The following is a 14,976-nucleotide window of genomic DNA, read 5'->3' on the forward strand; positions in this document are numbered from 1 at the left end:
GACTATATAAATGAAAATTTTAAAAGATTTTTTAAAAAGGAACTGATAAGAAGCTGGTTGAAAATAGAAAGAAGAAAGAAAAACTTTAAAAGAGAGATAGAAGGTGACCAGGGGCATGCATAGAACAGAGCCACACACTAGATTCTGGATAGATTTTGGTCTGTTAGGAGAAACTGCATCCCAAAATTTTAAAGAAAGAAAAACTCATACACACACACACACACACACACACACACATAAGGGTAAATATGAAGGGATGGAATATGAGTGTAAAGATAAAAATTTAGAACGGAGTTGGGGTAAATTGGAAGGGGAGGTGAATCATGAGAGACTATGGACTCTGAAAAACAATCTGAGGGTGAAGTTGTGGGGGGGTCGGAGGTTGGGGTACCAGGTGGTGGGTATTATAGAGGGCACGGATTACATGGAGCACTGGGTGTGGTGAAAAAATAATGAATACTGTTATGCTGAAAATAAATTAATTAATAAAAAAAGATAAAACTTTAAAAATATTTTTATAAGAAATTGATAAGATGTTGGTTGAAAAAGGACAGAAGAAAATTTCCAAAAAAATAGAAAAAAGAAAAAATAAAGAAAATTTTAAAAATTAACTTTGAAAAACTGAAGAATCATGGGGAAAAGGCCATGACTTCTATGTGCTGTATTCCCCTAGCTCTGGAGTTTTGCAGTTCTCATTAATCAGTAAACTTGGTCTTGGCTGAATGTTCTCACTGATCTTCTGGGGGAAGGGCCTGTTGCCGTGATTCTCAAATGTTTTTGCCCCAGGTGGAATTGCACCACCCTTGCCAGGGCCCAGGCTATGTAATCTGCTCAGGTTTCCTCCCAGTAGCTTTTGCACCCTGAAAGCTTTCTGTACAGCTTTTGAGGATGAGAATGAAAATGGTGGCCTCCCAATCTCTGGACCCAGAGGAGCCATCAACTCAGGGCCCCAGTCCTCAGTGAGTCCTCAGAGAAATGCAGTCAATCACTCCTGTCTCCCTGGTCTTTGTCCACACTCCATGTTCAGCCAGCCTGTTACCAAGCATTTCTGTCTCTGGCCCATGGCCCCATTTGAAGCCTCCAAACCCAGCAGATTCCTGAAGTGTGCTCCTGTGCTGCTGCTCCTGGGGGAGGAAGGGGACTCTCCCCAGCTCTGCCACTTTTAGGGCTGTGGATCACATTTTATGGTAACTCTGAGCTGAGAGCCCACTCCTCAGCTTCATCTTTGCCACCAGCTTCCCCACTCCAATACCTAGGAGCTGTGCTGCACTCAGACACCCCTGGTCTTTCTGTGACCCTGAGGGTCCTGAGACCACACTGTCCCAGCAAGGGTTCCACACCCTGCTTGGCCACTGGAGCAATGTCCCTCAGCAGAGCAGACTTCTCAAAGTTCCGATTTTGTGTTCCTCTGCTCTGTCACTTGCTAGTAGTCGGCTGATGGAGGTTCCCTTCCCCCACCTCCCCGGAGTCTATCTTCCCATATATTGCCTCAGATTCACTTAATCCACAAGTCCTACCTTGCAGAAAGTGGTCAGTCACTTTTCTGTTCATAGAGTTGCTACTATTCTTTTCTTCGATCTTCCATTGAGTTTGTAAGTGTTCAAAATGGTTTGATAACTATCTATCTGAATTCCTGGGATCAGGTGAAATTTAGTTCTCCTAGTCCTGTGCCATCTTGGACCAGGACCACCATCCCAGTGGTAAACTCTAATATGACATATCATGTGCACCAATGATTGGAAGTTCTGATGAAAAGAGGTTAAGAGTTGGGAGGGGAATTACACACACATGTCAAGAGTTTATTGCCATAATCTCTATTTGTAAAATGTCATTGTATGTTGCTTTAAATCTTGATCAATGCAGTATGTGAAAGAGCTGAAGAACAATTACTTTAGCTGTAAGTGGAAGAAATTCTGTGGTAAAACAAGAGAGATTTAAATTAGTCTAAAGTTCTTTTCACTGTCGAGTAGATATTTAAAAAGAACATTAAGTATGTAGCTATTTCCTCTATTGTTAACCTAAGAGAACATGTACATTTTCCTGATACATAGGCTCCATATTTCTTTATAATTCCCAAGTTTTCTTTTTAAAAAAATTTGAGGAGCAAGCGATGCTTAGTCATTAAGTGTCTGCCTTTGGCTCACGTCATGATCCCAGGGTCCTGATATCAAGCCCCACATGGGGCTCCCTGCTCAATGGGAAGTCTGCTTCTCCCTCTCCTTCTCCCAGTCCTCCTGCTTGTGTTCCCTCTCTCTCTCTCTCTGTCAAATAAATAAATAAAGTCTTTTTAAAAATTTTTAGTCTCTCATTTATGAAAAGTTGTATTTGCAGTAAAAAGTCTCTTAAGACTATATAAAAATCTTGGTAAGGAAATGATGTAAGTAGTGACTAGAATTATGACATAGTAAACATTCTTTTACATCAGTGTTACCAAGGAGTTGTGAAGCACAACAGTACACTTCATTTGGAGGACTTGACTAGCTCTGAAACGTCCTCTCTTGAGTATCCTCTTTCTCCACCTTCAAAAGAATCATACATTTCCTTCTGATTTTTGTCCATGTGTTTATGGAATCAAGGGTCTGGGCTAACCTACCATATTTCATCACTTGGTGCCATCTACACATGAGGTATTTTAACCTGGAAAGTATTTTAAGTCTGAAGGTTTGGGTTTGAAGCTTTGTGTTATGTTTAAGATATTTGGGTTTAGTATCTGAGTTAAGGTGATTTCTATGTTCTTATCTTTTTAAAGGAATCTAGTTAATTATTACAGCCTTCTAATCAATATGAAGTCTTATTTGACAGTTGAAATCATAGATTGGAAATGAATTGGACTTGATCTAAATGGATCAAATGACTTGTTTAACTAAACAACTCTTCACACTGTGAAATGAAGCTATCTTCACTTGTTTTCATGAGTGAAGAAAACTATTCCAATCTCTTGACACCAATTTTCACGTATTTTTATTTATGATGACAAATGATTATTTTGAAATGTTGCCATAAAACAATTTCAGTTAAGTAACATTTTTTGAGAGAAAAAGTATGTAAAATGGCTTTTCTAAGGAGTAGATCATCATATTTTGTCATTTAAAATCACTACTTTGACTTCATTGTTTAACTTATGATTACACGCTTTAGAAACACCACTTACTGTGAAAGCCAATCTTTTTAGACATGGATGAACATGGGGTTGCACCTACTCTTACTGAAATACCTCCCATGGCCTCAGTTATCAATGGCGAACCCATGCATCAGGTAAGGATACTTTTGCTTTTTCTTTTTTCATTATAACTGATCAAATCCTTCTTGAATCCAGTATTGGCTTTTATTTAGAAAAAGTGTATCATTTTTATGATTGGTCACTTAGTTTATAAGTTTTCAGTCTTTACACAAACATTGATTTATCTTCCTTGTAGGCTTTTAAAAATCCCACTAGAGACATTTAACATTAGCTTAGGTCACATATAACCTCCTTTTGGGTTGCTTTAGCTGTTTTTCCAGCCTTCTTTGACCAGCTTAAAAGTCCTGGTGTTGAAAGTTTATACTATCCACAGACAGTATCTTTTGATGAATAGTCTAAAAATATGACTGTAAAACAGACTAACCTTCTTTCATACTCCTTAGCTTTGAGTTCAATTTTCTAATATTTAAAGGTATTATTTTGAGCAACAATGACTTCTACCTACAGGATTGGTCTCAAGAAAGAACATTTTATAGATTTAGCATTTATTCATTTGAAGAAATCTATTCAAGAAAAGACTTTTTTAAGGATTCATTTATTTAGAGAGAGAAAGCAAGGGAAGGGCAGTGAGAGAGAGAGACTGAAGCAAATTCCCCACTGTGCACAGAGCCTGATGTGGAGCTCAATCCTAAAGGACCTTGAGATCATGACCTGAGCTGAAATCATCCATTTAACTTACACCGAGCTACCCAGGCATCCCTATTCAGGAAAGGTCTTCCCTACATATACAGGGTGAAAAGATCACTTAACTTTTTTCTTTGGAGTTCAAAAAAAAAAGTAAATATTGTACTTCTGGATTAGAATTTGGTTTGACATCACAATATCAAAAGGAGCTGAGATAAAAATGACCTGCCTGAAATTAAGTGCCCTTTCTTTTTTACTAGATGGGGAATTATCATCTGGACAACACTGCTGGAACACAATATACTACTAATTATTCACAAACAGTGACTCATCCCAAAAGATACACTAGATGGCCTTCTTGTCCTCAATACTGGATACAACAAGTACATCTGAATTTTACCATCAGACAAGTTTTGTTTTCTGTTTTTCTTTTTTTGTTTTTTTTTTTTTCCTGGAGAGTAGGAATTGGTCTTTCCATGTCAATGAACCTATTTTCTATGACCTTATTATATTAAAGTTTACTTGGTTGGGGGAAGACCCATTACTTAGGATATTGAATTTCTCCTAAGTGCCCATTGATCCAAATGTACTCTTCTTCTTGAGCATTTCAGATCCCAGTGATTAGTAAGTTTGAATATTTTTCAAATTAAGAATAATGAACATCCACTTTCCAGAGTGGATGCACCAGTTTGCATTCCCACCAACAAGAGAGTATGAAGGTTCCCCTCTCTCCAGATCTTCACCAACACGTATTATTTCTTGTGTTAATTTTAGTCATTCTGATAGGTGTGAAGTGCTATCTCATTGTAGTTTTGATTTGCATTTCTCTGATGGTCAATGATGTTGAACATCTTTTCATGTGTCTGTTGGCCATCTGGATGTCTTCTTTGGAAAATTTCTATTCATGCCTTTTTTTTTTTTTTTTTTGCAGTTCAGTTCTTTTTTATTTTTTTCATGTTACATTAGTCACCATACAGTACTTCATTGGTTTTTGATGTAGTGTTCCATGATTCATTATTTATGTATGTTCTTTTTTAACTGGATTATCTTTGGGGGTGCTGAGTTTTATAAGTTCCTTATAGATTTTGGATACAAGCTCTTTTTCTGATAAGGCATTTGCAAATATCATCTCCAATTCCAGAGGCTGCTTTTCAGTTTTGTTGATTATTTCCTTCACTGTGCAGAAGATTTTTATCCTGAATGAAATTCCAATTGTCTGTTTTTGCTTTTGCTTCCCTTGTCTCAGGAGATATATCTAGTAAGATATTGCTACAGCCAATGTCCAAGAGGTTGCTGCCTTTGTTCTCTTCTATGATTTTAATGGTTTCCTGTCTCACACTTAGGTCTTTCATCCATTTTGAGTTTATTTTTGTGCATGGTACAAGAGAGCGGTCCAGTTTCATTTTTCATGTGTCTGTTTTTATGCCAGTACCATATTATCTTGATGACTATAGCTTTAAAGTATAACTTGAAGTCTAAAGAATTGGGATACCTCCAGCTTTGCTTTTCTTTTTCAAGATTGCTTTGGTTATTTGGGGTCTTTTGTGGTTCCATACAAAGTTTAGGAATGTTTGTTCTAACTCTGAAAAGATGGTGGTGGTATTTTGATAGGGATTGTATTAAAGTAGACTGCTTTTGATAATATAGACATTTTAACAATATTTGGTCTAACCCATGAGCATAGAATGGTTGTCCATTTCTTTGTGTCAACTTCAATTTCTTTCATAAGTGTTTTACAGTTTTCAGATCACAGGTTGTTTACTCTTCAGTTAGGTTTATTCCTAGATATCTTATGGTTTTTGTGCAATTGTAAATGGAACTGATTCCTTAATTTCTCTTTCTGCTGCTTCATTATTGGTGTATAGAAATGCAACTGACTTCCATGATGCAATCAATGATTGCATTGATTTTTATCTTGCAACTTTGCTGAATTCCTGCACCAGTTATAGCAATTTTAGGATGGGGTCTTTTGGGGTTTTCTATATAGAGTATCATGTCATTTACAAATAGTGAAAGTTTGATTTTTCCTTGCCAGGTTGAAAGTCTTTTATTGCTTTTGCTGTCCGATTGCTGTGACTAGGTTTTCGAGACTATGTTAAATAAAAGTGAGAGTGGACATACCTGTCTTGTCCCTCAAAAAGTTAAAAATAGAACCACCTTATGATCCACAATTGCACTACTAGGTATTTACCGAATGAATACAAAAATACCAATCTGAAGGGATATATGCACCCCCATGTTTATAGCTGCATTATCTACAATAGCCAGATTATGGAAATAGTACAAATGTGCATTGACTCATGAATGGATAAAGAAGATGTGGTGTATATATATACACAATGGAATATTATTCGGGCACAAAAAAGAATGAATTCTTGACATTTACAATGACACAGATGGAGCTAGAGAGCATAATGCTAAGGAGAAATGTCAGAGAAAGACAAATACCATATGATTCCACTCATGTGTGGGATTTAAGAAATAAAACAAATGAATGAAGGAAAAAAAGAGGAAGCAAGAAGTGGACCCTTAGCTATAGAGAACAAACTGTTGGTTGCCAGCATGGAGGGATTAGGGGGATGGGTTAAATATATGATGAGGATTAAGGAATGTACTAGTTTTGATGAATGAACACCGGGTGCTGTATGTAAGTGTTAAATCACTAAATTATACACTTGGTACTAATACTACATTGTATGTTAACTAACTGGAATTTAAATAAAAGTTTTAAAAAACGACAATGATTTTTCTTAGATTAAATAACAGAAAAGTATGTCACCAAAGAATGGTTTATTTCTAGATTATATTGGTTCAAGTTAACCCTGGGGAGACCCTCACCATCAAGTCTGATGATGGGAACATTCAGAATATCCAAGGTCAGTAGAAGTATAACTAGATGTGTTTTTCTTGAAAGCAAATAGGGTAAATTTAAATATTAGTATGAAATGACTTTACTAGTAATCTATTCCATTAGTATCCCTTCCCATCTGAGCCAGATGGAATCCTCTTAAATTTATATGGTCCTCATAGGAGCATAGTATCAATACAATAACTAGGGCTCGTATTGCTAGTCTTACCAGAGATCTTCATGTAAGTTACTTTTTTAAATTGAAGATTAATTCAGCAATTTCACTTGAAAAAGTTCACATCTGGCATACACTGACAGTGACTGATAGTTTTAGATTCTTTTCTTATAGGAGAGGACTACTGAGGTCTTCAGAGAGCTCATTCACTCATACATTCAAGTATTTTTTTTTAGTGCCTATCATGTTCTAGCACTGTACTAGGTAATCAAGATAGAACATTATACAGGAGGGGGATAAGTTATTTATATATACATTTTAGTTTGCTATATATATGCATACATACATAGTAAATGTATAGCACATAGAATTGATTCTATAGTAATATAAAATTAACATTTACTTCGCACAAGATTTAATATTATTTCAAATTGTGATGATAATTTTTGTTCTTATGCCAATTACTTTGTATCCTGAAGTGTTTTAGAGCTATGTCTCAAAAATTTTTCAAAACGTTATCATTTTTTAAAAAACTATCATTTAGCGATGGATTCCATATGGCTGCTATATAAAGTTTATTACAAACTCATATTATTTTCCCCATTATTAAAAGTAAATACCATTCTAGGACTTGAGAGCCACATAGATTTTTAAAACAAAGCAATAATTATAATTCAGATAAATAAAAGATGATGACTCATAAAAGTTTCCATTCTGTGTTGGATTTTTAGTTCCTATGCAATTGTATGTTTAAGACAGTAAGACTATCTAGTGTAAATGTAGGGTATCATGAGTAGCATTGGGTCCTTCTCTATGTTATTCTGTTTTCTAAAAGCTATTTCACTTTACTATTATCAATGAAAAGCTTAAAATTAAAGTTTTCTTATGTCACATCACTAAAAGAAATCTATTTTATGGTTCAGAGTAAAACTTCTATTACTCAGTATATACATAAGTAAAAGAACAATTTACTGGAAAGCTGATACTTCCTTTTTATTAGTGTTTAAATTTGCCAATGTTTTTATAATATAAACTTTGCCCAATCCCCATTATGTGCTTTATTTTCCATCAGTTGTGATGAATTTCCATTGATTCATCTACACTCATACCTAGTTTCCCTTGCAAGTAAGCAACAGACTCTTTGAAAATGGTTGGCTGTTGTCAAAGCTTGGAGCTGGTTTTCACTGTGAAAAGTTAAATGAACTTTGTTTAAAGTTATTAAGGAATTTATTAGTAATAATTCTCTTTTAGGACCCGCTGATGTACCTCTGATGTCACCAAGTGGTACCCTGCCACCAATATATCTTCCTCCTGGTTACATGTCTCAGGTATATGAGTATGGTTTATTTCTGTTTGTTTGTTTTTGTTTTTGTTTTTGTTTTAAAGATTTTTATTGATTTATTTGACAGAGAGAGATCACAAGTAGGCCAAGAGGCAGGCAGAGAGAGAGGAAGGCAGAGAGAGAGGAAGGGAAGCAGGCTCCCTGCTGAGCAGAGAGCCCAATGCGGGGCTTGGTCCCAGAACCCCAGGATCATGACCTGAGCCAAAGGCAGAGGCTTAACCCACTGAGCCACCCAAGCACCCCTATGAGTATGATTTTATTTAGTATTTAGCCCTAAAGCATCATTTAACAGTTATTATGTCACTATATGATAGAACTTCTGAAATACTATTTAGTTGTTCATTTTATTATCATCATTGCTTAAAAAAAATTGCAGTTAAACTTAACCAAATCTCCCTTAGACTGTCTTATAAATAATTCCTTATTCATCTAATGAATTTGCATCTCATCATATTCATTAATTCTCTATTGTTTTTTGTTTCTGAATACTGTAACCAATCTTGATTACCTATTACAATTGCTGCAGTAATGGCTTTTGATAGTGTGTAAGCTTTGGTCCCTAAAATTACTGTTTTCTGTTCAGTAATATTTCATTCTCAGTTGCTGGACAACAAAGGGCATTTTTTTTATAAATTCCTCAAATATTTACCAAGCACTAAAGTAGACAGGGAAGTATGTCTCCTATAGACATTAACAATAGATTTCATGGCCTCTAAATTTTATAACTGGGAATATGTCTTTTCCTATTGCACAGCTGTGGAAATCAATAACATGATAAATAAGTCAATATAATATGGTTTGATTCTAAATGGAATTACCTATTTCAACAATAACTAACAAAAATACAAATGCATATACCTTTTCACCTAGCAATGGCACTTTGAAGAAATTTATCCAACTGATGTGTTTTTCACAAATTTGGAATAATAAATGTACAAAATTATTCATTACAATATTGTTTGTGATCATGGAAGGCTGCAAACAATGCACACTCTTGTCAATGGAGGACTGTGTACAATGGAGGATATCCAAATAATGGAGTACTATGCAGCTATGCAAAACAGTGATGTAGTTCTATGTACTGATATAATAAGATCTTTAAGATACATTGCTAAGTGTAAAAGGCAAGGTACAGATAGTAATAATGCTTCTTTTTATGTAATACAGAGGGAAAATAAGAATCTATAGTCTTGCTTGTATAGACAAATTCTGGAAGGATTCATAAGAAACTAAGAACAATAGTAGATATGATTTAGGGAAATTTTACATTTTTTATCCTTTATGGTTTTAAACAATGTTAATATATTATCTATTGTTAAAAATTACCTTTTTGAAAGCCATACATATGGAGATGAGGAAGAATTATCTTGTCTTCTGCTTGACATAGTTTCAATTGGTTATTACTTTCTGATCCCTTAGGTTTTCTAAATTAAGAGCACAGGATATAATTCTAACTTAGTTTTAAAATGACAACTTTTATTAATTCTAATATGTTTATATGGTTCTGTCTTCCAACTTAGGTGGTGGAAGAAAATGGCATTCGCAAAATCATCATTGTGCCTCAGACAATTGACTATCGTACAACCATGCCCGCTCCTATACCACAAGTATCACACTTCATTGGACCATCCTCTCCTATGTATCCACAAGGTCCTCAACTTATGTATCCCCCAGTTCAAGGGGAATTTCCACAGCCTTATATCCAAGAGCCTTTGCCACAGCAGTTGCCACCACCACTGCCACCACCACCACAGCTGCCACCACAACCGCTGCCACCACCACAGCTGCCACCACCACCGATGCCACCACAACCACTGCCACCACCACCAATGCTACCACCACAGCTGCCACCAGCACCAATGCTACCACCACAGCTGCCACCAGCACCAATGCTACCACCACAGCTGCCACCACCACCGATGCCACCACCACCAATGCCACCACAACCGCTGCCACCACCACCGCCAATGCTACCACCACAGATGCCACCACCACCGATGCTACCACCAGCAACATTTATATACCAAGAGCAGCACGGTAGTATATAATTTTCTTAAACAGGAAATATTTTGAGTTTGTTAAAATTAAGAGCTTTGGGAAATTATTAAAATGAAAAAAGTAGAAAGTAGTAACATTTCCATGAATTATTTCATTTCATGCATGTATATTAGGATTAATAAAAATGAGTACTGGTTTGTGTTTAAACATAATTTTCTATATATTTTTTTTTACTTTGATATCATATTGACTTGTGATATTTATTTTTACTGGCTGGGTCTATAAAATCATATTGGAAAATTATAAAAGAGTGTTTTGATTATTAATGCCACACAGTGGGAATATAAATGACACTGAAGGGTCAACAATATAATCATCTTAGGACATTAAAATTTGGAAGTGGAGTTATTCCCTAGGAAAACAATATCTGCTCCAGTTTTTCTTTCTGTACATATCAATACATTACAAAAATACAGACCTAATATCTGTATTAAAGCAAAACGGGAAAATTTTTTAAAGTAAAACATTGCTTATCATGCTTATTTTGGTTTGAAGAAAAGATTTAAAAGACCTTGAGATATGTAATTATTATAATTATTAAGCAGTACTCCATTGTCTCTTTTAGAAATTTATTCCCATGGAAGAGCAAATTATAACCAGTCTGATGAAAGGGCTGTTAACATGGGAGAACATATGAAGAAAAAAATGAGAGAAGGCCAACTTGGAGGACACAAGACTAGCTATATAGTTAACACCTCTTTGCCTATGAACAAAACCAATGATTTTTCCAGTATGCCTCCTACTCCAAACACTTACACTGTGGACTATGCTCCAAGTACCTACACTGTTGACAATACCTTGAGCACCTACACTGTGGAGAATGCTCAACACACCCACACTGTTGACAGTGCATCAGGTACCTACACTGTAGACAACACTACAAACACTTACACTGTGGGTAATGTTCCATGTACCTACACTGTGGAAAATACTTCGAGCACCAACACTGTTGAAAATACTTTGAGCACTTATACCGTGGCCAATGCTCCATGTACCTACACCGTGACCAGTGCTCAGAACATTTACATTGCTGACAATACTCCCAGTACTTACACTGTTGACAACTCTCCAAGCACTCATATTGCTAATAATACTCCCAGCAATTCTTCCACTGACCATATCCCTAGTACTTCCACCACAGACAATGCTCTTCCTTCCACCACTGATAGAGTTTCAGGCCCTTCCAGCACTAATTATGTCCCCAATACTTCCATTTCTGACAGTACTCCCAGACCATCACCTATTGACAGCACTCCGAGTTCTTCCATTTCTGACCATGCTCCCAACACTCCCATCTCTGAAAGTGTTCCCAGCACTTCTACTATTGATGGTGCTCTCAATGCTGCCAGCAATTCCCGCACTGCCAGTGTTCATTTTGAGACTAGTCATGGAAAGAAATGGAGTACTACAGAAAGTGGAGACATCAAGCAGAAACCAGGTGGAAAACAAAGCAAGATCGCATCACCAAATGCTGCAGAAAAAGGTAAGGTCAGGAGTTTGGCTTTGTCGCCAATGAATAAATATCTTAATGTTTAGGAATCTCAGTGTATATTAAATATTTTTGTTTCCATTTTGTTTCCATTTCCTCTTATCCTCTTTATACCCCTAAATCTAAACTCTTAATGAAACTACAGTTGGGATGCCTTTTTAAATCATGGAGAAATGACCATCCTCATACAAAATGTGTCATGTATCTTATGTGTACACCACATAATTCTTTTCTAGTTGTCTGCCACTGAAACATTGCAAGTTACTCTACAGTCCTAATGAATTCACATTATTTCATTTAAAGTGTGGACTCTGTCTTTTGTTAGAGTATGTTTAATAACATACACTTTAGACTGCTCTCTTCTTTTAAAATTTTAATGTAAATTGCTACTAGATGTTTAGTAGCTCTCCTGGTGATGACATATTTGCAGTGGGATAATAAACATCTAACTTCTTTCTTTTGTCTTTACCAATGTAATATTTTATTTTGGGGTGTTTCCTTTTAGAATGCATAACAGAACATGGAAAGTCATGCTGTTTCACCATTGAGAAACCTGTAGTAAGTAACTAAAGTGAATATTTAAGTATTCCTTTTAATTTACTTTTTCATTCTAAATTATGCAAGTTCACTGATATTTTTCTCTAGTAAAGTTTTAATTTGAAGCCTTTTTTGGTTAAAATTTCATAATCTCCATTAGCTACTCAATACATAAAGATTCAGAATGGTATTATTAAATATAATATTAATAGCATTGTTTAATCACAGTATTTAAGCACCTAATATGAAGAGAACAATATATTTAGCATCAAAAAGTCTGAGGGAAATATTATATCATAAGTTACAGATTATATTTTTTAAACACCCTACTTGAATTTTTGTTATGTATTTTAGGTTTCTGATATTCAAACAAGATCTGCTACTATTTCATGGAAACTACATTGTTCTGAGAAATGTGATCACACCAAATCTCCTGTGACATTTGAACTGGCAATATCTAATAGTGGTAAAAATGGAAAATATAAAAATGTATATGTGTAAGTCTCTTTTTAATCTTTCTCATTTCTCATAATTCAATTCAAATATGCTATCTGAATGTATAGACCTCAACTTATACCTATGCTGAATTCTAAAGAATTTTTTCTGCAATTTTTTCTAAGCTTTGAATACAATTTTATACTAAAATGGTTTTATGAATGGTGGGTGGTTGCCAGGTCAGTCCTTGAAATTCATTGACTCATAAGTCTGTTAGTGCTAAGAAGGATCTTAAATATCAACTGGTCCATTCTCTTCAGTTTACAGCTTTCCTATTTGACAAGTTTAGACTCAGGGAAGAAAATGTTCCCTCCAATTCTCCCTTTTCTTTTTTCACTTAGGTCATTTGAGGGGGAAAAAGTTTTCACTTTATGGTAGGCTACCCAAGTGAGGTATTTATGTTGCAATTGGATTTAAGATAGACTTTCCTGGAAATTTCATTATAGAAGCTAGTTATAAGGTGGAGCTATGATAGCAGCAGGATGAACTTAGGTAAGTGTTCAAAAGATACAACCAGGGGGGAAAAAAAGAGAGAGAGATGCAATCAGGACTAGGAAAGATACAGTGGATGACACAGCAAGAGCATATCCAACCACTCTGAACAAACAGCTTTTCGACTGAATGAGGACATGTAATCTAAGAACAGAGGCACAGGATAAAGGAAATCCCAAGTGAGGAAAAACAAATTCCTTTGCCCACCAAACAATTATGCAAGAAATAAGTCAGAGGTCTGGAACTGTCTCTACAGCACTTTTAAAATGATAATGCACTTTAAATTTCGTTTACTAGAATTTCTCATCTTTACTCGGAGGCTCAAAGTGAAATTTTAAATGTAATTATTATGTAAAGTTTTATTTCCTTTATAATTAGCAACTAGAAATTTCAAATTTAAGAATTATAATACACAATCTATATTGGGTAGAGGGATGGGAAGATGTAAAATGTAAGAAAAGCTACTTATAAAATTAAGTTTTGCATGAGGTTTCATGGTGGACTTTTTCTGGTGTTATGTATTTCATAAATATTTTTGTTTTTTATTAAAATACTATAATTACCCTATCACTTTGAGTGTTCTTTGCTTAGAAGTATTAGCCTTTGCTTAAAAATAGTAACTTTTAACTTTTTTGGAGACTATATCTGGGGTAGAGCCTGCAAGAACACTTTTGAGTTGGTAGAGTAAACCTCGGCACCTGTGACAGTTTCAGAAAGACATAGATGTGGAAGCCCAGCCACTTGATCCAATGTAGCAAAAAAGTACTCTCCCCAGAAAGATTTTCTTTTGTAATTGAATGAATAAATTGCATGATGCAGTGTCTTTGAGGCTTTTTTTTAAGATATTATTTATTAATTTGACAGAGAGAAATCACAAGTAGACAGAGAGGCAGCCAGAGAGAGAGAGAGAGATAGGGAAGCAGGCTCCCTGATGAGCAGAGAGCCTGATACGGGACTCAATCCCAGGACCCCGAGATGATGACCTGAGCCGAAGGCAGCGGCTTAACCCACTGAGCCACCCAGGCGCCCCTCTTTGAGGCTTTTCATATCAACACTTTTGTGGAACATAACAAATAGCATGGAGGACATGGGGAGATAGAGAGGAGAAGGGAGTTGGGGAAAATTGGAAGGGGAGGTGAACCATGAGAGACTATGGACTCTGAAAAACAATCTGAAGGTTTTGAAGGGGCGGTGGGTGGGAGGTCGGGGTACCAGGTGGTAGATATTATAGAGGGCACGGATTGCATGGAGTACTGGGTGTGGTGCAAAAATAATGAATACTGTTATGCTGAAAATAAAAAATAAATTTTAAAAAAATAAGCTAATTAAAGACAAATCTGTATTATTACAATGTGAAGAAGTTGCAGTGGGAAAATTATAAAATTTCACTTCATAAAGCCATAGTAATTTCACATGCAAATGAAGAATTTGGGGTATTTTTTAATAATCTTTTTAAATTTTTATTTATTTATTTATTTATTTGAGAGACAGAATGAGCAGGGGGAAGGGCAGAGAGAGATAGGGAGAAGCAGACTCCCCATGGAGCAGGGAACCTGATGCGGGCTTGATGTCAGGACCCCAGGATCATGACCTGAGCCAAAGGCAGTCACTTAACCAACTGACCCACACAGGTTCCCCAAGAATTTGAAGTATTAGTATCACCTTTTGACATTTG

General features: G+C 35.8%; 1 protein-coding gene across 1 annotated transcript in view; it reads left to right on the plus strand.

Annotated features, from left to right (window-relative positions):
• The first annotated feature begins 2,451 nt into the window (after positions 1-2,451).
• Positions 2,452-14,976, plus strand: part of LOC101676297 (fibronectin type III domain containing protein 3C1-like) — a 55,646-nt gene continuing 43,121 nt past the window's right edge. Inside the window, exons 1-9 of the mRNA XM_013048168.2 lie at positions 2,452-2,627; positions 3,139-3,255; positions 4,126-4,248; positions 6,666-6,741; positions 8,140-8,216; positions 9,751-10,267; positions 10,854-11,771; positions 12,283-12,335; positions 12,669-12,811. Of these exons, the coding sequence (XP_012903622.1) occupies positions 3,175-3,255; positions 4,126-4,248; positions 6,666-6,741; positions 8,140-8,216; positions 9,751-10,267; positions 10,854-11,771; positions 12,283-12,335; positions 12,669-12,811 (1,988 nt within the window). The 5' untranslated portion in view covers positions 2,452-2,627; positions 3,139-3,174. The remainder of the gene's footprint in view (positions 2,628-3,138; positions 3,256-4,125; positions 4,249-6,665; positions 6,742-8,139; positions 8,217-9,750; positions 10,268-10,853; positions 11,772-12,282; positions 12,336-12,668; positions 12,812-14,976) is intronic.

This window comes from Mustela putorius, unplaced genomic scaffold (assembly GCF_011764305.1).
Source record: "Mustela putorius furo isolate JIRA1106 unplaced genomic scaffold, ASM1176430v1.1 tig00003862_pilon_pilon_pilon, whole genome shotgun sequence".
NCBI lineage: Eukaryota > Metazoa > Chordata > Mammalia > Carnivora > Mustelidae > Mustela > Mustela putorius.